The 26455-nt window shown below is 39.1% G+C and overlaps 2 protein-coding genes across 11 annotated transcripts in view; both read left to right on the top strand.

Moving 5' to 3' along the window:
- The window catches only part of pcloa (piccolo presynaptic cytomatrix protein a), a 64082-nt gene extending 40964 nt beyond the window's left edge, over positions 1 to 23118 (top strand). For 2 of the 10 annotated variants that reach the window (XM_026146512.1, XM_026146505.1), the window contains exons 8-27: positions 1362 to 1409; positions 2023 to 2105; positions 2300 to 2375; positions 4423 to 4548; positions 6420 to 6528; positions 6855 to 6919; positions 7369 to 7553; positions 8281 to 8331; positions 8494 to 8624; positions 9989 to 10015; positions 11071 to 11164; positions 12242 to 12313; positions 12401 to 12647; positions 13225 to 13482; positions 14621 to 14809; positions 15871 to 16012; positions 16167 to 16228; positions 18128 to 18262; positions 19809 to 19954; positions 20045 to 23118. In XM_026146512.1, coding sequence (XP_026002297.1) covers positions 1362 to 1409; positions 2023 to 2105; positions 2300 to 2375; positions 4423 to 4548; positions 6420 to 6528; positions 6855 to 6919; positions 7369 to 7553; positions 8281 to 8331; positions 8494 to 8624; positions 9989 to 10015; positions 11071 to 11164; positions 12242 to 12313; positions 12401 to 12647; positions 13225 to 13482; positions 14621 to 14809; positions 15871 to 16012; positions 16167 to 16228; positions 18128 to 18262; positions 19809 to 19954; positions 20045 to 20188 — 2390 coding nt within the window. In that variant the 3' untranslated portion in view covers positions 20189 to 23118. Of the gene's footprint in view, positions 1 to 1361; positions 1410 to 2022; positions 2106 to 2299; positions 2376 to 4422; positions 4549 to 6419; positions 6529 to 6854; positions 6920 to 7368; positions 7554 to 8280; positions 8332 to 8493; positions 8625 to 9988; positions 10016 to 11070; positions 11165 to 12241; positions 12314 to 12400; positions 12648 to 13001; positions 13483 to 14620; positions 14810 to 15870; positions 16013 to 16166; positions 16229 to 18127; positions 18263 to 19808; positions 19955 to 20044 lie in introns of those variants that run through there. The other 8 variants (XM_026146514.1, XM_026146509.1, XM_026146513.1 and 5 more) reach the window with 6 other exon arrangements.
- Positions 23119 to 23445: 327 nt separating this feature from the next.
- The window catches only part of cacna2d1a (calcium channel, voltage-dependent, alpha 2/delta subunit 1a), a 114047-nt gene continuing 111037 nt past the window's right edge, over positions 23446 to 26455 (top strand). Inside the window, exons 1-2 of the mRNA XM_026146520.1 lie at positions 23446 to 23521; positions 24838 to 24915. The gene's annotated coding sequence lies outside the window, so the exon portion shown is untranslated. The remainder of the gene's footprint in view (positions 23522 to 24837; positions 24916 to 26455) is intronic.

Here is a 26455-nt window from a genome sequence, read left to right as displayed (position 1 = left end):
TTCATTCAGACTCAGCATGTCTTTTGAGGTGTTTTTGTTTTTCCTTTGCATTCTGTTGAATGTGTCTTCTTATTCCTTTCTAGTGCAAGTACATTTAATATTGAGTTCCTTTGTGCATGCAAATCATTTGTAAACTTTTCTGTTTCCTATAGACTTGAATGTATCTTTATGTATACACTGTTTTCTATTTTCTGTTCTATTCTCATCCCAATTATTGTGTAACATCTTCCTATATGAGTTCACTGCACTGTACAGTCTGACATCCTGTTTCAGATACATGAAAGGCGTCCCCCAAGAAATACAACTTTAAAACTCAACATGATGTCACACGTAGCTGTTGAAATGCTTGAAGTATTTTAAATCCTTCTAATTAAGCATTTAGACGACAGTAGTATATTGATCCTTTAAAATAGATCACATAGAGAAAATGTTTTCACTGTAAATGATGCAATGAAAAAAGTGCCTTTGCCACTCAAAAAGTTAGAGTTCTGTCAGTTTCAGTCAATTTCTCTTAAGCATAATAGTGTCCTGTCTGCATTTTCATAGACAGTAATATACAAATATATATTTTTGGATTATTGATGTGCAATGTGAATACAGGATATTTACTTAGTTATTCCATGATTGCATTTAACTTTCTACTAGTACCCAGTAAGACTAAACTATAGGAAGATTTAAAATGTTTTTTTTGTTTTGTTTTGTTTCATTTTGTTTGAAATGCATGATATTTCTTTGCAATACTTCTGTGTTAATAAATATAAAACTTTTACATGCATGTCTTGTCTTAAATATCTGCTTTTGTGCACTGTGATACATGAGTGATTTTATGCTGCATGAAATGCATGCATGCCTCCTTCATGTAAGAAGATCACCGAAAATCTGATCATTTGATTAACTTCTGTTAAGCAAACATAGTTCATTATTTTTGGTGCAGCTTCTATAGCTGAAAGCAAATGAGCTGTCATACATATGAGGACAGTGTTTTTTTCCAAAACAGTGGTTCAAAAGCACTATTACAACAGGAAAGGGGAAAAAACATTATTGTTGCCAGCACTTGCTGTCGTGATAGCAGTGGTTCGCAATAAATCATGTGTTTCAAAAACGACTTCTATAAAGCAGCTCTAGAACTTCTAAACTTTAAGCTGAGGACAATGTATTACTAAAACAGGATGCAAAATGGGCTGTCATTAAGTGCAAACTACATTCATAGTAACATTTCCTATCATTTTGTTTCATATGCTTAAAGATGCCATGTCTGAGTTGTCTTGAATGCAGTTTAATTATTTACCTATTGATTCATATGGATCCCAATATTTTATTCATACTTTATAATACATTAAACCCGTTTGCCTTGATTGCAGCCCTAAGTGATTCCCTGATGGCTTTGAACAGAGACGATGCAACCAATGGTAGAGTATTAGTTCAGTTCTCTACGCTAATATATTAACTTGCACCACAAATAAAATGCATATCAACAAAATGGTGTCTAAATGTTGGGGAGGTTTAAGACATTTCAAATTTGGTAATACAAACAATACTTATATTGGAAATTTAAAACAAATTTAAATGATTTTACATTTTTTACAGTTTTCATAAGATTCATCACACACTTGTTGGGGAGGAGACTCATTCACCTTCCTAACAACTGGAGAAAAATTATAGAAATATACCCAACATTTACATCTATCGACAAGTATGGCAAGATAGATTTAGTTTATGCTACTGTGTTGTACTAATAGTGCTTTAATCGTTCTCAATCTGCCTTATTTTCTGTGCATACATATGGAATTGTTTTGGTTTTTGGCATCATTTCCCTACTTTGCAAAAAGTGTAACAGATTAAACTTCTGTTTGGCTCATATTTTTTCCTCATATTTTTTGCAACCTAACAACTAATATGTAGACGTTTTTTCAATGGCATGTAATCACCTTTAAATGACCTGATAACCATCCTCTGTAAGTGGATGGAAAAGTCCAGATTCTCAGATTGGTTTTGAAGCTGTGCTTGTTTTTATCCCTGAAGCCTACCACCTTAGACGGGAAGAGACAGATTGGTTTGACAAACCGAGAGATGGGTGGTCGGAGAACGGACAGGAGAAGAGACAGGTGAAAGAGGAAAAAACACATACACTGTAGTAAAGTTCTCAAAGTGTCATCTATGAAACACCAAGCTGCATGCATTCACATGGAATCATCTTGATATATATAAATATATATATAAATATGTTGCATGAATGGTGTATGGTTTTTGTATAGTAGCACAAGGCACTTAACGTCTTACCATTGTGTATGGGCCATAGGGAAAAGGTCCATACTACCCCTTCCCTCACCTCAGGGTCAAACTGCAGAGGGATCCTAAAGACCGCAGTGTCTCAGGTAAAGTAACACAGTTTACAGGAGCATCATGTTAATGGTAGAGTGACTGACTATACAGTCAGAAAGGCATGTATGTTCATGTGTTATTGACTGTTGTACAGTCAGTTAGGACTGCATCAAATATAATTAGGAATAAGAATGTTATAAAATAAACGAAATAAAAATATTTACAAAGGATAGACAACAAAATATGCATAACAAAATATAGACATTAATCTAGATCTTTTTGGGTTTACAGAGCATGACTAGTTAGCTTAATGCATATTACTTAATATTCAAGCCAAATCTCAGCAAACTAGCAGGTCACTTTGCTAGCCTATATGTTGCATCACACAACTCTTCCAGGCTCAAAGCAGCCCAGCATTTCATTTCCTGGCTTCCCTTTCGATTTGGCTCTCCTCCATGCTCATCAGTCATTGCCATGCTCAAAATGGCGTATCCCTCACACTCAGGATTATCTTATGCAATTAACAAGCAGCCCAGAAAGGAAGCGTTTTGTTTACTAGCGCCCAGTGCTGAACTGAGTCATTTTGCTGCAATGTTTTTGTTCTGGCTTCAATAACCATAAAAAATGGTTTCATGGTTCAGAATTAGTAAGGTTTCTGTTTTTGCGTAATTGAAAGCCTCTTTATGTAGGCTGAGAAAATCAATACAAGGGTAGTGGTTTAATCTAGTTAACAGTGTACTGTGTGTAGACAGTGTGCTGCCTACATATGACCTAAACTGCTGCTGGACACAGAAAATCTGCAAACAAAATGATGCACACATTTCTTTAAGACTGTGATTTAAATTAACATATCAATTTAAGCTATTAAGCTTTACCTGGAGTTTAGCTGGGTTTTCTCATCAGTTTTGGATTAAGCATCTAGTGATTTAAGTTTCAGAGACTGCATCAAAGTGTATATATTTCAGTCAAAAGTTTACAGCTAGCCAAAACCAGCAAGTATGCTATAATGAGCTTTAGCTTTAGCTATGGCTAGTTCTGGCTAGCTCCCTAGCTCCCACGATATCTAAACCCATAACTTTTAGCTACATTTTACCTGCTTATCTCTGAAAAATTATTGTATTTTTAGTAAATAACTTACATGTTTAATTTGATACAAAATATCAAATTACAGGCTTAATTCTATTTTGACCATAGATAGTATAAAAGATGGCCACAGCTACGTCACCTCTTGGTTTGTGAAGTCTCCTTAGGAGCCTCAAGATGAGGATTTTCACCATGTTGGTCTCAAAACTTAGAGGTTTTGAGAAAGGGGCACGTCTGGCTGTGAAACTGCATGCTCATTGGGCGTTGACTCGTGAATCACAAGTAGTTAGCCAATGAGCTTATTTCTAATAATCCTCAGTTCTGGACCATGGTATGACAAGGGTTTAGAAAATGGACCTAATGCTTTATTAAATATGGTCTAAAACAGCGATCCCCAACTTTTTTGCACCACGGACCGGTTTGTGCCCGACAATATTTTCATGGACCGGCCTTTAAGGTGTCGCGGATAAATACAACAAAATAAAACTAGTACCGGTACCGAAAAAAGAAGATTTATTCATAACACACGTGAAAAGACCCAGGAAAACCGAGTTAACGAAAAAAAAAACCGATAACAAAATAACACTAAAAACTGATAAAAACCCTGAAAATCATACATTTCACACCCGAATCTCACTCTCACGGCCCGGTACCAAATGACTCACGTACCGGTCCGTGGCCCGGGGGTTGGGGACCGCTGGTCTAAAACAAGTGACTGAAACTCAAAACTGACTCAAACTCAAAAGCACTTTTCCCTTTTTTGAAACCATAGGCATTGCCCCCTTGTGGCCATTAAAAAGAATTCAGGTCATGTCTTTTATACAGTCTTTATTTTGTCTGACTCTGTAGTCAGTGTATTTGGCTTTCTACATAATAGTCACACTTTTATGTTATTTGACGAGGTTTTTTTTGTGTACAGTCATACAAAAGAAATCATATATTGAATTATAAATGTTGTAGACTGTGGGCTACTTCTACCATAAACACTCACCAGTCTTTCTTTTGGGGCATTAACAGGAAATGGTCTGGGTATCCGAGTGGTCGGAGGAAAAGAGGTCCCTGGTAGTAATGGAGACATTGGAGCATATGTTGCCAAAGTGTTACCTGGTGGAGCGGCAGAACAAACAGGAAAGATTCTTGAAGGTAAGCTCTTTCATCTAATTAAATCTCTTATTGTGAAAATTAAGTAGAGTAAATGGAGTGTAACTACAATGTGACTGATAACTCACTAGTCTTCTGCCATACAGTTAAGGGGTGCCATAAGGTATTGTGCGATACAAAATTAAGATACAAAATGTTTCAGTCTTCTCATATAAAATTCAACAAGCATGCCAAACAAACCTTTTCTTCACGCGTGTAATTTGGGTGCATTTACATCTTTGGTCGTTCGCAGCTGACAGACTGAAAGAATCGAACATGTAGTTGGAGTGAGAGAAACAGGGAGATTACAAAAATAGGTCTTCATTTGAATTTAGTTTTATCACCTGCAGGCGACGGGCCATGACTCACATTTGGTCATGAGAGATGAGAACCAAAAACAAGAAGCTTATGGGTGTTGAGTGTTTAAACCAGCAGTTATATTTGTATCATTTTATTATCATTTTTCACCTTTTGACTAATTGGAATGGAGATAGAACCTAATGGCTGTGTCATGATAGCAGAGTTATTTTCTTAACAAATCTATTGTATTATTTGATGACTGTTCTAAAATACCAATCATTATATTATAGTTCTTAACCCACAGATATGGCCTTTTTTTAAACAATAAATTGCTTGTTTTGTGTGTAACAGGAACACATTATATTGATTTTTACATAGGGGAGTATGAGATCAGTGAACTCCTAGTCATACTCACATGAAGGGTGTCACACAATCAGTAAAGCTTGAGGTTGGACAGTTTAGACGTGTATAATCCATCTGCCTGTACTCTGAGGATGTGTTTATGTGCACTTGAGCATGACCACTTGCTGCTCTTGTTTGCCTCTCCTCCTGTTTCCTTTTTATTGTAGTACATGGCTGCTTTACTTTGCTTTAACGCTCTCCACTTTTTTGTAAGCACGCTATAAAGGGTTCCAGAGAGAACAGTACCATGAAAAGATAGAAATATGATACTGAAAGTTGTTCTTTAAGTCAAAGGCCAGAGGATTCAACAACATCCTACAGAGCAATTGTGTCATGCATTTTATTCTAACACAGAGAAAAAACTAAAACTGTTAGCGGCTGCTGTAGTCCAAGAGTCAAGGTACATCTGTGGTGCCATTAGCCAGACACCTCAACCATAATAACACCCGTAACCCTGTCATCAACACCGAGCAGAATGGCTGCAAATTACTTCGGTTCTGCCAGTGGGAACACGATGCCTCACTCTGTCTGGTGCGAATATGGAGAAACGTTGTCAGATTCAACAGGGGTAGAGGCTCTGTGTCTCAGAAGGAGTGTGTGTGTATGAATGGGTGCTTGTTTGATCGCTGGAATTCAGCCTCCAAAAGCTACTATATACAGTTCAAGGGTGTTGATGAATAATACCAGTGTGGGAATACAGTGTACTCTAGCTTTCCTGTCACATATGCACGCAGCTCGAGAGTACCGTCGAAAACAGAGGACCTTCCTGATGAGCTGTTTCAATCCGTGTAAGTCCTGCCAGCGTGCAGGGTGTGTTTTGGAGCATGCGGTGGGTTTGCTGTGCTGAGTGGAATATCACTGCGCTATTTTATATATAGAAATGATCAGCCTGTCCTGGGAAACATCTGTCACTGCTAAAGCAGGTTGGAGAAAAGTGTATTTGATTGTAAATGATATATTTTTAAGATTAAAGAGACCCTTTTACTCTGCTTGCTCTTAACTAATAACTAATGACTAAAATGAATGGACTGATTTTTTTAATCATTTGATTGTTTTATGAGATAGGTTTTGATTCCTTTTTTTATTTAGAGGGATGTGTCTGTACAGCACTGGATGTGGGAAAATACAGGATCAATATTGATTGCTCTTCTGGGTGTGCAAATCGTATATAGGAATGCAGGTCCTGGAGTGGAATGGTGTTCTTTTGACGGGGAAAACCTATGAAGAGGTACAAGGGCTCGTTGGACAGCCGTGTAATGAGGCAGAAGTGTGTGTCAGACTGTGAGTATAACCTGTGTCACTTGCAATCTTTCTCTTGTGCACTCTGTTCAACCCGCCATAATGTCATTCTTGTCTTTTCTTTTCTTTATATTTAAGATGGATCATTTTAACCTCTTCATGACTTTAATGTCTAATATTTAAAAGCTAGTCTTAATCACTAGCTTTGCTGTCCTGTTTTTTAATTAACTATTGTCACATCATTTTTTTCTCCATTTCTGTGATGTTTTTGTGGCTTTTCTGGTACCTTTTTTTTGTCTTTTTTCCTTGTCATTTAATTCCTTTAGTTTCACTTTTCAGAAATGTATGAAATGTAATTTTTCCAACAGGGATCTCAACATGTTGGCAGAGTCTGAGGGTTCCCAACACCTAGATTTCCAGGAGCACAGCAAAGGTAATTATTTTTATTATAATTTCAACTGGAACTGATTCCACTGATTCCACTGATTCCTCCTCACTCCTGTTCCTCTGTCCTCAATTTTTCCCTATTAACTTTTGTCTCTTGTTATTTTCAGATGCTCTTCTCATATTCTTCTTCTTTTTATCTTCAGCTCTCTTTTTTCTCTCAAGTTGAGCTATGTTTTTTTTTTCTGTGGCCTAGTTCCTCAGTCTGTTACACAGAACAGTTCTGGAAACATGCGATTGTTTTCACAGAGCTGTCTCTATTGTGGCACTTTAATATTCACTTTTCTTTTCCATTGAATTTGACTTGGAAGTGAATTGGGTTAAGAGCCATAGTGATGATTCATTTGGTCCCTAGACAGATCATTGTCAAGATCCTTTGGTTTGTTATGTGCAGCGATGATGATCTGTACTCATAGTTAACTCATGTTAACTTTCTAGGTGACAGACCTCCCAGATCTCCAGGTGTTGATCCCAAGCAGCTAGCGGCCGAGCTGCAGAAAGTGTCACAGCAGCAGGCTCCACTGTCCACCTCCTCCTCCAGCCTGCCTGCCACCACTTCAGCAACCTCCAGCCCCGGTCAGCCAGGATCCCCCTCAGTCAGCAAGAAACGTCACAGCAGCAAGGCGAGTTTAGAGGCACGCTATCAATCACATTCTTTACGTTTTAGGCAGCCAAGCAAACATGTCAACCCCAGCCACAATCCACAGATACCGTAGAACATGCTATTCACACAGGCTTTTTTAGCTTACCCACAGTTGCTGCAAAGCTGCAAGCTGCTTTGCAACCAACCTTCGCCCCAGCTCCTCCTTTTCTCCTTTGCTGTTTCTGACTCTGTGTCACAACCTTTGATATTGATGCTTGCTCTACTCATGTAAATCCATGGAGATGGAAGTACATGGTCTTCTTCTGACTATAGCAGTCCTGGCTGCACTGTAAGCACCATTAAGATTGCAATATTGAGTTTCTGGGAAAGTTTATTTTGAAGCTATGCCTCTGTCTGCAGAGAGTTTCTGAAGAGCTCTTCTAAACTTTGTTTTAACGTTTGCTAGTAGTTGTCTTTGATTTCATAAGAGATATATCTACCTCTAACTCAATATGAATTTAAGATGTGTATAATATAATTATTTATTAGTTAAAATTAGGTAACAGTATATGTCTTTTTTAAAGGATGTCAATTATCTGAAGGGATCCCTGAAACAGATGCACAGATTCTATGATTTGGAGACTTCACAGTTTAGCCTAAAGTGCAGCATAAAGTACTGTACACCACCTTATAATCAGCTACCAGTACACACAAAAGTTCCACCTACACTTTTGTCTGTTTCACCATGTTGTTTTCATCTTTTACAGATTGCAGAGGGAACAAAGAGCCAACCCCACCCTGTATCTGGAGAGATACAGGTTTGTGACACAAAACTATTACTGTAAATCTGTAATCTGTGTAGATTTAATTCTAAGAGTATAGAATCTGAGTAGATGGATGTTATTTTTGCTAAAATTAGATAGATGCAAGACTAAAATGCAGCCGAATCTATTGTAATTCAGTTGTGTTTCTTTTTGCAGCTTCAAATCCACTATGACAAGCAGCTTGGCAACTTGATAGTTCACGTCCTGCAGGCCAGAAACCTTGCCCCGCGGGATAACAATGGCTACTCCGATCCATTCGTTAAAGTGTATCTCCTGCCAGGGAGAGGGTGAGTTAGTATTGTTTAGACTGAAAGCACATGTTAAGGATTTCAGAGCTAGAACAAGTAATTAAGTATACAGATTTTCAGAAGCAGTAGCAGCATTCTAGCTAAGATCTTTTTTCCCATCTAGGCTACACAGACAGCCAGTCTGTTAAGCAGTAACTTAGTTTCCATTCATTTTAAAATCGATGTACAATTGATTTTGGCTTATCATGACATCATTCAATGTGCAACACATGGATGTTTCTGATATGAACTCCATAACGCCTATGTGCTACTATGCATAAGGTCGTCTTTTATTTTGACATAGTATAAGTCCAAAACTCAGCAGCCCATTTCTTTTGCTCCCGAATGGCATAAACATTATGTAAATATAATGAGGCACTTGAGTTGCCCCTGTTGATGTGTGTTCCACTGTAGGTGTGAGTGCAGTCAAAATCAATAGCTCTCATATTTACTTGCAATACAATCCAGACTCCTGCTTAAGTCTACTGCTCCCTTTCCCGCTGTGATTGCACTGTAATGCAATTGACTCTCCCACCTTCTCTTCGGCATGAGATGAGGTCCCTCGAGAGAGTGTTTTTTGTTTTTTTCCAGGGATCATTTCAGATAAAAGTAATAATATACTGTATAGCTGTGGGGTTTTTAGCTGCCACTCTCACACGCCTTCGGGTTGACTCATGCACCGATGCCACTGTGAGTTATGAACGGGTTTGGGGCTATGCTAAAGAAACTGAGAGAATGGCAGCCACAAGCCCTACGGCCACTTTAAAGTGGTTATGGAAACATGCACACTTAAAGGCATGTGTGCACATACTCGTGTATACCCTGTGTGTGTATACATGGAATCTCACAGCTATCAATGCCAGCTGCAATCCATAGAGAGGCTTTTCAGTTGCATCGCAGGTCTTCTGGCAACTACGTGGGACAGCGTCTCAATACTGAGAAGCCAGAAAAAAAACAGTGGGTTTTATTTTGTTTTACGTAAAACAAATGTTGAGCCTTCAGCTCTTGCAGCAGAAACTTTAAGAAATAAATCAGACTGCGCGATCTGGCTCATGAGTGACAGATCTCCACTCCGGTTGCCACAAGATCTGTCACGTGACCTGGGAGTCCTCTCAGCACACATACATGCAGTCATGTACACACTATAGCAAAATTTCTATCCACCACTGCAGCAGACCGCAGCTTCCTGTTCATGCCCCTTTATAAAAGGCACACTTGACAAATCACACGCTAAACCTAAGCTAAGTGTAGACTCAATCTCCCCTCACAGTCCACAGACACTTTTTGACCCGCCCCCCACCCTCCCTCTGACTATTGTTTCTGTATGTTGTTCTCTATATTTAATGCATGCTGGACCCCCTCAGTCAGGTCATGGTTGTCCAGAATGCCAGGTATGTGACTTGCCCACTTTGGCACTTTGGTTCTGTTTTGGTTGATAATTAGTTGTCACTTTGGTTAAGGCAAAAAAAGAGCAAGGTTAATTTCTCTCTGGAAGTTTATTGATAAAAGTCACTTAGTTCAGTCCTACTAACTCCCTTCAACCTGAATATATTTCCCTTAGTATCCATTATTTCATGATACTCTCTTTGGATGCCCCAGATATTATTATTTTACCATCTGTTTTCCTTACTACATATAAACTAGTAGTCCCCTGTGTTGTTTTCAGAGTTAACTGTTGTCTTTTTCTGGTAGATGGTCTGTTTTTCCTTTCTAACCATCGTAATTTGAAACCCTAACATCGGCCCCAATACCCTAGATTTTGACCCTGTTTTGTTATTAAAATCCCTCAGTAATATCCTACATTGTGCCCTGACATCATAATGTACCCTCAGTGCCCTGCATCCACATCCAGTGTACACTATTATTTTGCCCTACGGCCAATTCATACCATTGTTGTCCAGTATAGAGTAGATTGTCCCTGTCTTTTCCAACCTAACTCTTCCAAACTTACTCATATGCTACAGTCTGAACTCAAACCCTACACACTGCAAAAATATCCATGTCAACAAGTCATTTATTGATGCCCAGCATAACGTTTTCATGTGAAATATCTTAACTCAGAATAGGTAAAAAAAAAACATTTGGTATACGGTCATTACATTTGTTTTTGTCATTGGGACTATTGGTGCTTTTCTTCTTACTGGAGACCTGAAACATTTGTTCTTTCAATGCATAAAAATTCTGTGAAACTAAATGACTTGATGGGCATTGAAATGGACTTTTTTGCAGCACACCCTGACATCATACCCTGCTATCCATGCACATAGGCCCATACATTGTTACCATCCAAACAATGTGCATCACATTCATTCTTTTCCCTCTACTGTGACATTGTGCCCTACTCCAGTATCTTCTGCTCCCTGCAATGCGTAGGTTCACTGACACGCATGTTATTTGCATACATGTCGTTGACCAAGTGTGTGTTGCTGTGATGTGTTCCCCCCAGTGCTGAAAACAAGAGGAAGACCAAACACGCAGGCAAGACTATCAACCCTGAGTGGAACCAAACTGTCATCTATAAGAACATCCACCTGGAACAGGTACTGTGTGGTCAGAGACACTTGATTACACTAAAACAGTTTGAGCCTAGTTTGAGCCACTGAGCTGGGCCTCACTGTACTGTGGTGTTGGTGCTTTTTGGAGAATTATTAATTTAATTATCTGACAAATACAGTAATATGACTCACTTTGTGTAATTGGGATTAATCATACCAACAATGTTTCCAAAACTTTTGTCTCCCAGCTTTGATTCTGTGTCTTTGCAGTGCACATATACAGTATCTGTACCATTTTTTTTAACTGTATGCAACCTGCTAACCAAGCTTGCTAACATTAGCTGATAACTTTGCTCTTTACTCTCACATCCAGATATAATTAGAAAGAAAATACAATCAACATATATTGCTTCCTTACATGCTGCTCTTTATACTCTAAATGGTTGGGTGGCGGTGCCTCTTTTATATACAGTCTATTATTCACGCATGGTATTGATATTACTGTCTTAATGCTAATATTTTGCTTTGTTTAAATGTTTTAGGGTTTTTTCTAAGCAAACACAATTGCATCAGCATGATAACATCATAAGCTGGAGGTGTCTTCATCATGAGCTTGTTAGCATGCCCTGCCAAAGTACAGAGTAACAAAACCACTAGTATAGCTATAGACTCAAGCAACATGTGAACCGACACTATGAGCTCAGACACTCAAAAATGTTATTGTTATCTTACGCTGTTTTTTTTTAATGGCATTTTTCTATAACTCTGTAATAGTTCATATATGAATGGACAAATAAGAAAGCCCTCAACTGATTAATTTCCAGATTGAAAATAACAAAAAACTGCAGCACAATATATTGCTTTTTTTTTTACTGCTTCTGTGCCAACCTGTCATCGTTGCCACTGGTTTTCAGCGGAGCAGATGGATGTATCGCTGAGATTTATTATATCTGTTTAGATCCCATTTTAGATTCAGTGAGCCTGTATCAATCACAGCAAAACTGCCAACTTCTGTCGCCGTTTCTATTCGTTTTTCGGCTCCTTGAAGGCGTGAAACTGCTTTAACTTTAGCTTGAAACTTGAAACTTTTTTATGAACTCTTCAACTGTGTGTACATTTTAGCTTAAGAAGAAGACTTTGGAGGTGAGCGTGTGGGACTATGACAAGGGCTCCTCTAATGATTTCTTGGGGGAGGTAAGCTCCTTTGATATTATATTTTATACATATATGAATCCATAAAGGTTTTCTATAACTTTTAAAAACTTTTCTATTTGCTTGTAGGTGCTTATTGATCTGTCCAACACTGCCCAGCTGGACAACATCCCGCGGTGGCTCCCTCTCAAGGAGCAGAGCGAGGGGGACCACCACAGACGCTCGCACTCAGGCCAGGGTCGTCACAGTTCTTCTAAACCCTCCTCACAGCACTCCTCCCCTAAAACCACTGGTTCCTCGCATGATAATCAGGATTCCCCAAAATCATCTGTCATCAAGAGTCGAAGCCATGGGATCTTTCCAGATCCGGCCAAGGGTAGGACACGATGTATTCCCCTCACCTCGAATTAATCACCATCTTCCCCTAACAACACTCTGCTGCTTCTCTGCTGTTTCCTCGTCTCTGTAGTCTGTTCTTCTTTATCCCTTTCTTTCTCTTTTTTGCTTTCTTCCTGTCACTGCTCTCTCTATTTCTACCTCTACCTCTGTCCATTTTCTCTTTACAGTCTTGTCTCCTTTATTACCGCCACCTTCCTCTAGTCATTTTTGCACCCATTCTAGCTTTCGCTTCATGCTTTTTGCTTTCTCGTGGTCTGTTTTCTTGGTTGCCATGATGTCACCCTGCTTAGAGGCCTTGCCTTAGCTTCCCTCTATCTTTCTCCTAACACAGAGGGCAACATGGCCGTGGAAGGCTTTGAATGCTAGTTAAAAAATAACCTCAAAGTAACATCAAATTTAATGAGCACGATAGACTATAAGACACACTGGCTAGATTCAGTATCTCACTAGCCAGCAACTCAGCTCGTTGTGAGTGGTGCGCAACAGGTGACAACCACTAAGAAAAGCAAAAGGTAGCCTTTTTTTTGGTAATTTGGTGAATCTGGTTGTTTTAGACACACAGGTGCCCTCTATCGAGAAATCTCACAGTAGCCCTGGCACATCGAAGCCTTCCCCGTCCGAGGGCCAGAGCCAAAGCCACAGCCACGGACACAGCCAACACTCTCGCTCACACGGCGCTTCACGCTCCAGCAAAAGCGCAGCACGACAGCACCATCAGGAAAGCCTCAATGGAAGCAGAGGAGGCGCTGCCATAGCAACGGGCGATGCCCAACAGCAGTCACAGCAGCAGCCGCCACAACGCCTCCAACCAAGTAAACCAAGACGCAAATAAAGCCTACGCAGCATGGCCTCCTCGCACTCATCTGTTCTACCTTTTGTTGAGTTTTTTTTTTTTTTCCCGTTCCTTTATTTCCTTTTCCTTACTTAGTTTCCCCTCACTCCTCACACTCTCTGGTTCTCTTCAGCATTGTATCCACAGTGTGTCAACCTTTCATGGCTTCTCTTCTGTATGTATTCACAAGTGTCAGCAGCCAGCACCTCACCTGTAAGGTAGCACACTGTCTTTGACCCTTACTTATTTTGACCTCCTTCCAAATACGCATAATGCTAGCTAATAAGTATCCAGTTCTAACTATTTAAAATCCTATTAGTGTTAAAAAATATGTAATAAAGAGGCTTAAATGTACTTTAATGGAGTTAAACTTAAATATTAGCTTTCGTTTTGACTGACATTAGCTTTTAATTTTAAGATGACAGTGTAAACAGTAGTAAATAAATGAAACAGAAAAAAGCAGATTTGCACAAGATGTTCAAACGAGCTTGGCGATAATGTCAGAGCAGCTCGCTCTAATGATGAAAGATTACTGATAAAACAGTTTCGTAACAGAGGACAGTTCATCAGGAAAATAATTCTTCAGAATTCAGAAAATGACTTCTGCTGCCTGCTAGAACTTAAATCATTTCATTTAACTGATCCGACTTTAAAACCGAAGACAGTTGCAGTCCCCTCCCTTATATCATTTACCTATTTGGATTTTTACTTTGATTTTATTATTATTATTATTTATTTTTATTTTTTGAGTTCTGTATAATTTCCTTTTTTGTTAACAAACAACGACCAGCTTTTCTGAAGCTCCTCCACCGAGATGGCTGTGCATGCAGTCCGCTACACCCACCCTCCCAACCCTTTTTTTTCTGTTTAAACAACTACCGGACCCACGATGCACCTCAGTAGATGCTGCACGCCCCACCCAATAGTGATGTGGGAGGGGCACTGCACACTGTGGCTGCATGTGATTGACAGTCAAGCTGGTTGCCATGATGAAGATAAACCGCTCTCTGAATCTCCATCTCGCTCCTCCCTCCTTCTAATTTGAATTCCAACACCATGACCTTTGTTTCCCGGCGTTGACCCCTTGACATCGTGCCTGTGAAACTAAACTCATCCAGGCCAAAGAGGCCGCCTCTCACTGAGGCACCAGAGACACAGCGTAGTGGGCGTGCTCACCATTCAGAGAGCCCAGTCTGACTGGCTGCCTGCCCTGCCATCGATTGTGTCGGCCAAAGGGAGCAGAGCAGACGGCAGACACCTGACCCTCAGGAAAGCCGTGTCAGAAGAGAGGCCGCAGAGCACCGGAGGTGAGAGTTTGCCCAAGAGTCTCCTCTCTGTCGTGTGACTGAAGCACAGATGGAGCAAGGAGAGAAAGAGAGAGTGAGAGAAAGAGAGGATGCAGTACTACTAACGCACACCTGCAGAAAGAAAGAGGGGAATATTCATAAAAGAGACAGGAAGATAGAGAGAAAGTTGCACTCAGCCACATCACCACAGATTCATGCACACACGGCACACACTTTTCTTGAAGGCCACCGACACAGTTCACTAATACCAGGAAGTCAATATCCAAAACTGTGAGATGAGTCATTGAATGTTAACACTTTGCCACTGCCACATCTGCTGCATCATTAAACTGTTATTAGTGAGCTTTTTCGCAATCCGGCATTGATGCCGTGTCGAGTGGCTTGAAAGAAAAACGTGTCGGCATGGATCCTCTCGTGCACCGCATCCACGCATCTTACTTCATTCATACTCTTATCACACTGCCTGATCAGCAGTTTGAGAGCAAAAAAGCTAAAACATTGAAAATCATCTAAAATATCCTGCATTAAACAGTTAAAAAGATTATAAAGAGACAGTCGTAAACATTCTTTAAAGTCCCGAAAATATGAAACTGAAGCACACTGAGGCAGTTTCACTTAAACTTGAGGAATCGGAACGCGATTCTTATTTCATGTAGACGACTAACGATGTCAGTGGAGTCTTCGTGTCTCTTGTTTAGTCTGCATAAACATATACATGTGATATCGCTCTGGTTCTATGTGTGCGTTTTAAGTTTTAAATTTTAAATGTGACTTTTTACTGTCTTGTCTTTGCCGAGAGAAAGATGTCTGTCCATGTGCTTTCAGTGTTTGTGTGCTATTCATTGCGATCCAGTCCTGTGTGCTTTAAAGTAGCTTTCTCTTTGACTTTAGCAAAAACTTTTCAAGTTTTATAGCAGATTTCCACTGCTGCAAATAAGTAATGCTACCTGGCCCGTGTTTTTTTTTTCTTTTTTTAATTATTGGAACCAACCGAGGAGGGGAAGGGGCAATTTTTCTTTCTTTGTCTTTGTCGTGATGGGTGTGGTGATATCTATGCACAGCTCGGTCAACCTACAAATCAGGAGATGCCCCGGTCACAGCAGCCTCGTTAGATAGTGGCTTGAGCGGCAGCGCCTACAGCCTACTGGACGAGGAAGCAGAGGCAAACGAGGTGGACAGTGCTATCTTCCAAGTGCCCCGATTGTGAGTCAATTTATTTATCCCACAAAGAGCGGCATTTTAGCATTTTAAACATGTTAATTTGCTTAACTATTCCTCGCTGTACTAAAGATATACTGTACTACATTGTAATATGCTATGCACTTAAATAATTTATATTTTTTTTTCTCTTCCTCAGTGGAAAGATCCCAAATGGCACAGATGTGATAAAATCATCACTGGGACACAGTGACACTGAAGGTTGGGCATGTATCTGTTATACAGTAAATGTTTTTTGTGTGTGTTTTTGGTGTATTCATTACAACATTCATGACATGATTATCTAAGAGTGCAATTAGCAAATGGCTCCTAAAGTTTGCATGACCAACATTTAAACTAGTCCCTTGATGTTATGTGCCATAAAGGGGTTGGACATGGTAGGCAGCTACTGACAGGTAGCATTTAAATAAGACTCACCTGGTATTAAATGGGCTCAAACGGTATCAAGAAAAGTGCCCTATGCCATTTCACCACATCAGCCTGAACCATTGATATAAGCACACACTACATCGATACTTTTATCTTGATTCTGACCCTGCGGTCTAAATGTTGCGCCAGATATCAAGACACACCAGTCAAATTAGGCAATATTTTTCCAATCTTTTGTCCAATTGTGTGCAAATTGTAGCCTCAGTTTCCGGTTCTTAGCAGGCAGCTGAGTGGCAGTCAGTGTGGTCTTCTGATGCTGTAACCCATCTCCTTCAAGGTTGGATGTTTTGTGCTTTCACACAAACGTCCAACCTTGGAGAAGATGCTCTTCTGCATACCTTGGTTGTCACAAGTCGTTGTTTGAGTTATTGGTGCCCTAACTATCACCTTAAAGCAGTCTGGTTATTGTCCTCTGAACTCTGGAATCAACAAGCTTTTTTTCCCAAAGAATTGCTGCTCACTGGATATTTTTGTCCTTTTCTGGCCATTTTCTATAAATCCTAGAGATGTTTGTGTTTGAAAATCCCAGTAGATCTAAACTACTCAGACCAGGCTGTCTGGCACCAACAACGCCACATTCAGAGACACATAAATCCCCTTTCTTCTCCATTCTTGATGCTCAGTTTCAACTTCAGTGGGTTGCCCTTTACCATGTTTGCCATGTGGCTAAATGCACTGAGTTGATGCCATGTGATTGGCTAATTAGATATTTATATGAGCGAGCAGCTGAACAGGTGTACCTAACAAAGTTGCTGGGGAGTGTATATATTTTATAACTGCTCACAATAGTTACTCATCCAATTTTAAGTCAGCTCTATTGGTCTATTATATGATTTCTTACTCCTTCTTATGTTGTAATTTGGCTTACGACATACCACACTGTAATTATGACACTGTAATTTTAAATGGACTTATTTTATCTTTTTATCGTTTCACCATCTGCGCTCTGTCTTTTTGTGTCACTGGATTTCTCACTTTTCATCACTTCAGAAGACATTACATCCACTGATTTAACCAAATCCCTGCCTGTATATGACTATATAGTCAACCTTAAACCCCAGACTTCATCCTAAATTGTAAAGATTTATGTTATTGTCCTGAGAAAGGAGCTGCTTCCCCACAATGTAACTGTGTAAACAGATTTATGTCCCCACAACATGGGTAATAAAAGTGCACTTACACACAGCCTACATTTGCCAGGGACTTGTTGACCCAGCTTTCACAACTGCCACTTCCATTCAGTTGCCAAGGCAACTAGAGGCCAGGCAAGGCTCATCATAACTTCTCCTTGTCCTTGTTAAATCAATAAATGTGATTGCTCGCAGACCATGTCAGATATTAGTCATCGCATTCACACACTTTGTGCTCTGTAGAGTACATCCACTTTGAAAGATGCCACATTTAAAATAATTGTAATAATCGAGCTTATACCCATCCTTATTTTCTTAAATTAGCTCTAAAGCCCTTCCTATTTTCAGTAGCTTTTAACTTGAGGTCTAATAGTTTGCTGAAGTTCACTGTAAATACATCCTATTGCTCTTTTATTTGACTTTTTTCTTTTTTACCCATTTAGAAGGTGCCTGGAAAGCACCTCTGTTGTTTTAAAATGTGCCATATAAATAAGGTTAACTTGACTAGTGCATATTTAGCTTCATGTGTGTATGCATTTAGGTAAGACTCAGGTAATGGGAGAGATAAAGATCGCTTTGAAGAAGGAAATGAAGACGGAAGGTGAACACCTGGTCCTTGAGATTCTTCAGTGTCGTAACATCACCTACAAGTTCAAGACTCCAGATCACCTGCCTGGTAACTGAAAATACCTGATCTATGCACATGACCGAACCAATGCCAAGCTAAAGTACACCAACTGAGCAAGCTGTTGTGACATATCACTTATTGTCATCCATTCTGTCAAGAATCGTGTTTTAGGAAGAGGAAGGTGAAAGAGAGGAAAAAGTATATTTACAGAGAGTTTCCATGATACGCATAATTTATATCGCATTTAACAGCTGGGAAGCCCACACAAATATGTGTTCTGGCATCTAGCTTCCCTTCAAATGTTTGCCAGTTTTATAGCAGTAGAACAACTGGTGTTGCAATAAAGTGTTTCCCAGCCCACGTAGAGCATTTAACCCTTAAGTAATATGTACTGTATATGTGTAAGGCTAAAAAAGAGACTGTAAAGGCTCACTAATGACACATAAGCCTGGGCAAATAAGATGTGGGATGTGCCATTTATGAGTTATATTTGACAGAAACTGTGTAGTTCGAGTAGTAGCATACATTACAGTATGTAACTCCCTTTAATTGAAAATTAATTAAAGTGTTAAAAAAATACAAATAGCTTCATTAGAGTACAATCGTATGCTATTTAGCCTTTAAAGATTGCTCTGTGCATTATTATTTAGACACATTGGATAAATGCGTTGGGAGTTATATAGCACAATTACATGAATCTTTCTGCTGATATAATGCAGATTGTTGCCCACACTGCCTCTGCTTGTAGTATTTACTTCCTTAATACCCAAGCTGCCGGCCACTTGCTTGATTTGCATTTGCTACCAGATGGGACCTGCACAAAAGGCTTTATTTCAGCTGAGAATACACTGTCACTCTGCAGTACAGAATCTTGCTCGGTGTTTCATAATGGTAACACTTTATAGTTATGACAGTTATATAAACTATTTATATGTTATATAAAAGTATCGTTTTCAGTGCAGCTGTGTTCGCTATAGACACCCAGTGTCAGGATTCGAAGAATTGGGAGTCACACTCAAAAAGGCAGATTGAAGCAACAAAAGCCATCTTATTGCACTGATACAGAGAACACAAAGTCCAAAACAAACCATCGGGAATCCAAAGTAATCACAGAAATATGCAAGTGAACCACACTGTGAAAGAGAGCAGATGCTGAGGCAAAAATAAAGGGAAGGCATGGCTATTAGTACACAAAGGGGTAATCAGGGAAGTGGACACAGGAGGGTAACGAGAAAGCAGGGAAGTGAAACTAAAAGCAGGTTGCAAGAAACAACTGTCAGAGGAAAACAGGAAATTATTTAAAAGATATCTGCTTAAATCCTGAAATATGATACAGAAGGAAAGGATCAAGCCTTTATTTACAAGCTTGAAACTGAAAAAAAAAAGGCACATTTTTATTGCACTAATAAAAAGTTATTAAAGATATATGTTCTTAATCCCTAATCCTAAGTGGAAAAATAGGACGGAACTAAATAAACCTTTTAAAAAATACCTAAAACAAATGATTATAGGAAGACATTTTCCTGCAGATGTCAGAAGTCACACTCAGAGAAATCGCATACTTTGTTTTGTTTTGCTTTGTTTCTGTCCACAGATCTTTATGTGAAGCTCTACGTGGTGAATATCGCCACCCAGAAAAGGATCATCAAGAAGAAGACCAGGGTTTGTCGCCACGACCGTGAGCCGTCCTTTAATGAGACCTTCCGCTTCTGCATGAACCCCACCGGACACGCGCTACAGGTAATCCACACAAAGTGTATGTTCACAGTCACATGCCACGTTAGCATCCCATTAAGCACGCACAAAACTGCTGCTTTTTGTTCTTTCCAGCTATTCCTGGTGTCCAACGGTGGCAAATTTGTGAAGAAGACCTTAATAGGCGAGGCCTACGTGTGGCTGGATAAAGTTGATTTACGCAAGCGAGTGGTGAGCTGGCACAAGCTGCTTGCCAGCACTGCCCAGATCCACTCATAGGAGGGGACTCAATCTAAAAGAAATAAGCTTAAGCGGAAAACAGGTTTCTGACATCTGGGTTCCACATCTGGAACGCTGATTCAGTCTTCTGGAAGGTCTGGGCACGGGAAGAGGGGGGATTTTTTTCTTCAACCTTTGTTTCAGGGCTCGCATAGCTTGCTATTTGGAAAAATGCTTTCAGCAAATGATGATATCTGCTCTGATTATGTGAAAAACTTTGAGGAAACCATTATGTGTTTACAGGGAATAAACACATGTTTACAGGACATACAGTGTACAGCAGTGTAGCCAGGACTTAGAAGAAGAACACAGGTGCTGAGTTCAGAGGTCAAGTGCAGAATCAACCAGGTATTACACACTTTATCTCACATACACACACACATGCTCACGACATTGCACACAGTCATTCACACAGAACTTCAAATCTAATAGATACAGGGAATGGACACACTTATAGATTCGAATTGATTTATTTTGACGTGTTATCCATTAAATGTTCTTTAAAAGCTCACCCTCGCTTTATTATTGTATTGATTTACAAAGCGTTTTGGGAATGAAATAGTAAAGACTCTGCTATAGAGACCTCTTATTTATTTTTGTATTATGATATTAGCGTAGAGTTCTATGATTTGTCTTCGCCTCAATTATTTAAGTACTTTAACAATCTATTCTGGGAAGGAAGTATATTTTATAATACACTACCTAGCATTCCAGTTCAATACAAAAAAAAATATTGCAAGCATGTTTTTGACTTTATTAACAAAAACTACTTGTTCCCTACCCTTTTAATCTGATTTTTCCCTGATGTTATCCAATGATGACTATTGTTTGATATAGCATCAATATTAATATATATCAAATTGGACATTACATGTTGTGCGCATGAGTCTATCTATTTGGTATGGAGTGCCACATGTTCAACAAAAAAAAAACACCTCCAAGGTTCACTTTGTATATAGTGAAGTGTCATAGCTGGACATTATTCTACATATATAGATATAGATATATAGATATATATAGATATCTTTATCACAGACAATCAAGTCTTGATGATTGTGGCATAGAGGTTTTATTTATTCATGATGCTGCCCCTTAGAATGTGAGACGTTTACTATATGAGAGTTAAGCATTTCCTCTTTTTCCTTGTAAGATTGGAGCACATTAGAAGTCTTGCATCAGTCTTGCTTTCGTTCGTAAGGGCAGTCAACTCGACGACACTCGCTTTTGTAGTATTTTGCACTTTTTCTGCTTAGAATGTAAAACTAACATCATCATCCTGCTAAATTATTATTTTTTCACTGGGAAAGTGAGAAACTATAGACCAGGAACTACCCAGAGTTACGATCCTAAGACGCGATGCTGTAACAGTAGCATGATGATGTTTCGTCCCACCTCCACGCGCACTTCATTAAACGCCTATTATGCCCATTATTTCATGAGACAGGTCCTGTACAGGTGTCAAAAGACTGGAAGGCTGGTTCATTTAACATTTTCAGTGAAATATCCGAGTGATTTCTATGCAACATCTACTATATAGCGTAAATAACTGCACCCTGACTTGCCAGAAATATGACACTTGGTTTGAGAGGAAGCATTTCTGTTTATTTTGCACTGCTATGTTTTCATGTCCTCCACGAAATGGTTACTGCTTTAATATGATTTGTTGTTTTCTGTTTGGTTTTTTTATTTACCGTGTGATTTTTTTGTATTGCTATATGAATCTTTATTTATTGCCTGTGAGACAATTTCATATGTTGTATTATATTTGTTTACAGTACATATCAGATGTACAGAGAAATTAGGTTTTTATACACTATGTAGTGCTTGTTTACAATATTTAGAGGGGCCTGAAACTCAGAGAACCAACTTTTTTGCCCTTGTGCACGAACACACGCTCACATTAAAAACGCCAATTCCACGTAGCTATAAATCAAAGGAAGAAAATCGAACATTCCTAGTCATGATTCCTATCTTTGTTTTGCCCTCCCCCTTCGATTTGTTTCATTTTCCAGTAAGTGTATGAATTACCAAAAAAAAAGCAACTAAAGAAAACCTTGTAATCAGTGGACTTCACACCTCAAACGTAAGGTGCAACGTGCATTTTTGGTTGCTTTTCTTAACTTTCTATCCATGTGCTCGTGTGTGTGTGTGTGTAGCATCTTCACACCAAGTCCATGCATGTCATTAGCTCTAATGCAGTATCCCTTCCTTTACATGTTATCTGTCTAAATTATCTAAAATTTCTCATAACACACAATGAATTATACAAACACACACACCCAGATGCCATCTCTATCTTCAACCTTGTAAATAAATAGTTTTTTTATACTGGGGTTTGGGGAAGCAATAGGTCTTTTAGCAGTCAAAACTAAACAAAAAAACAAACAAAAAAAAGTCGCGTGATCTTAGAAGTAACAGGGAGTTGTTTCTCCTTGGATCGCTGTACAGTGGATAGGCCGAGGGAAGAGCTTCTGTCTGTTTTTAGGGACCCAGATTTACCCGACCCTTTACACCAAACACTAAAAGTTTACCAGAGTCTAACACAGAAGTCTATCTTCACAACTCAAGTAGTTGCAGGAGAATTTAAATGTGCTCACACTGGATGTTGCATGTTTTGTTGGTGGTTCATACTATTTTTGTGTCCGGATATTATTAAAGAAAAAACAAGAATGGTGTAGAGAGAGATATAGAACAAATGTTATAGAGGGGGAAGTTATGAAGAAAACTTATAATTGATGATGTATGCTGAGTGTACAAAGAGTATGCTTGTAAAACCTGTCTGGTTTTTCACTTGTAAGTAAACAGAAAAAAAAAGAAATCTAATGTCATGGTTTTGTGATTGTATACAGGAGGTATTGATAAATTATGCAAAATGTGCTGTAAAAATGGCTGTTGCCCCATGTCTAAATATTAAATATCATATAAATGAAGCATCATTAGCGTGCATTGAGTTTACTGCATATTCCACTGTTAGATAGCACGATTTTATTTTGAACGTAGAAAGTGCAATTTCTGGGAAACTGCAGTGTTTTTATATATATATGTCTGTGTATATATTTCCGGGGGCGGGAGAGGTTGCATACATGGCTTGCATATGAGGAAGTAACAGAATACAGCCACAAGATGGTGCCATCTGCTATCGTTTTGGCCAGTTGGATCCCCGTGGTGACGTCCAAGCAAGCCTACGCGAGCCTGCAGTGCTCACACATGTGTCTTCACTTATTACTGATTAGTCTTTTCGTGACTGTGTGGGAGTGTGCAGATGGGGCTTGCTGACAGATCCTTCTGTAGCATCATTTGGTCCGGCTTCATTGTGAGACAAATCAGCACCAGGTGTGTGTATATGTGTGCTCAAGGCTATTTGTTGGTCCTTGATCCCTTTGTATGCATAATGCTAAAATGTGCTATAATAGGATATCTGACATGTGCTCAGATGTGTCTATAATGCTATGTTACTTTCATGTATATATATATATATATATATATATATAAAATATAATAATATGGTATACGGTGTTGCACTATGGTAACATATGGTATAATGTGGCATGTAGCAGCACCATATAGCGTGCCCTGTTTGATCCTCCTTGTTAACTCTAATGGTGTCACTACATCAAGTAAGATTAACATAATGTTGTATTCAGTAAGACCATAAGAGCAAAGGAGAAGATGGAATTCCCCCTGTTGGCCGTCAGAAACAAATGCAATTTTAAGATGTAGAATCCTCGCCCATTTTTTATATACAGTCTATGGTATGAGACAAAATTGTGTTTAAAAAAAACGAAGAACCAAACCTTAAACTGAAGCAAAATGTAACCATCCAAAGAAAGATAGATAGCACACAATGACAAAGATGAAGACTAAACTACACAGCACACCAGGGAGACACTATAAGGCACATATAAGGATGAAAGTAAAATAGGCAGTACCTGACAGCAAAACAAAGAAAGTCATGGAGACAAACAGTAAGACACCAGCAAGCAAGCATGGGGAAAAGGAAACACAATACAACTAAAGATTACAAAGGAGACTGGGAAGTCTGAAAAAAGGTGTCTGACATTCTCCACGGACAGGCTTTTCTCATTAGCTTCACCCGGCAACATCATGAAGAAAAGATTCAGTTGTTCGGCTCAACAACCATGGGTCTGAAATCTTGCTGTACTTTCACCCCTGGAGGGCTGTTCTTTAAAGCCAGGAAACTCTGAAAAAAGCTCAGAGGCGACTAATGAGAATGACAGGTTAGCACTAAAACCTTCTAAAATCAATATACAGTCCACTGACTCATATTTAGTAGATCTGAATTTACTTCATGAGTGATGGTGGAATAATGTGTTTACTGCAACATACAACAACCTAAAAGCATGTCCAAATCATAGAAATAATCTGTAACAGTTTTTCATTTTAAAAAATGTTTTAGACTTTTTATACATATGTATATTACACCAACAGGGGGCGTAAGAAATCCATTTTACACAGTCACACAGTTCTCTGTAGTGGAATCCTTTTGGACCTTTGACCTTAAGTATTTCTGAGTTCAAAATAGAGATCCCATAAGCTTAAATGCATTTAAACTTATAAATAACTTACTTATTATTGCATTTTTTCAGGGAGTAGTGTGAGTCTGTGTGTGTCTGTGTGTTTACCGACAGGGGGATGGATCACCTGTGTCAGCACCTGCTGAATGTTGACTCTGCAGCTGAAAAAAAACACCTGCTTCTGCCAGCTGAGTATGCCACAAAATAATTGTGTGTTGGAAAAATAGAAGACCACCTACAGTTATAATACCTACAACAAAAGAAGGATTTTATCTATTATTTTATAGGAATGAGCGATCTATACAAATGCACAGTAATGAAAAGGTTTAAAAGCTGTAATGAGAGCTGCTACGATTCATGATTTGACGGTGACACTGTCAAAACTACAGGAGGCTGAGCTGGAGGTGACGGAGTTGAAAATACTAAGGTTTTTGTTGTGAGTGACCAGGAGGGGACATGGTTAGATGCAAGTATATCAGAGAGGCATTTCAGGGTGAGTGGTTTGAAGGCAAAGTTAAGGAGGAAAGGGTTGAGATGGTTTGGACAGGTGCAGAGAACGGATAGTAGATATACTGGACAAATGGTTGAAGTTGAAGGTGCCAGGTAGATAGCCAGGAGACAGACAACCCACTGTGGTGACCCCTAAAGGGAGCAGCTGAAAGACAAAGAATATGCAAATGCACAGTAACTATATGGTTAACAGAAAACAAAAATCCTTTCCTCTGTCTACACAAGTACTATTTAATGCTTGGCTTATTGGTGTACAGTGATAGAGAATTGATCAGGCATTTGGTGTTGATGAAACCAAGCCAAAGTTACTGCTGTGAAGCACCTTAATGTTAATTTGTGCCCTAAAAAAGAATTAATTATATATATAAAAAAGCAGATGATGCTAATCAGGTACATAAAGCAAAAAGATGACTAATGTGGGGAACCTTGATCATCGCTGGTGATCTGGTACAATTGTAATCTTTCTGAGAACACCTGTTGCAAACACTACACCAGATATCGCTGAATGGGGCAAAGTGAGCACTAATGAGCCTCAAATTGATCTTTTGGAGAAAAAACTTTAAGTATAGCAGGATACTAAGCTCTTAGCTACTGCATGCTAGAACAAAAGCGTACCCAGTAAGCTTGACAGTTGGCTAATGTTCACATGAAGTATTGTCCGCTATTTAAACTTTGCATATTTGTAGAAGAAGTTCACCTTCAGCCAGAGGTATCTCCAATTTTACCTTTATGTGCTAAGCTAAGCTAGCCAACTGCTAGCTGTAGCTTAGCTTAAATTTACACAATAATACATTTAGAAAGAAGCCTGGTTCTGTCAAATAATATCCCACAAGTTAAGTTAAGAAGCTTCATAAAGCAAAAATATGCTTTATGTCTACAATTTGTATAGTCTGTAATGCTGCAGCTCTCTGTATAAGTTCTTTCCAGAAGTGTTCATGAGAGAAAGATAGAGGACCTTAGATTATATGGTTTGATTAAGTTATGATGTGCTTCTGGCTAAAATTTTCCACAACTTGATCAAATTATGCCAGGCTCTCTCTGCCAGGTTCTTCTCTGGTGTGTACTTTATTCCCTTTATGTCTCCCCTGTTTGTTTCATGTTCCCTGTGATCTCTTTCATATTCCCCCTCTTCATACCGCTTCTCAGTGAGTCCCCCTTTGTTTTCCCCCCTCTCTGATTCTGATAGATCCCTTACATCCTTCGCTTCTAAAGATGTGTTTGT

The sequence above is a fragment of the Astatotilapia calliptera genome, chromosome 17 (assembly GCF_900246225.1).
Source record: "Astatotilapia calliptera chromosome 17, fAstCal1.2, whole genome shotgun sequence".
NCBI lineage: Eukaryota > Metazoa > Chordata > Actinopteri > Cichliformes > Cichlidae > Astatotilapia > Astatotilapia calliptera.
Note: the sequence above shows the minus strand (reverse complement) of the source record. Positions and strands in the feature narration are given on the sequence as shown.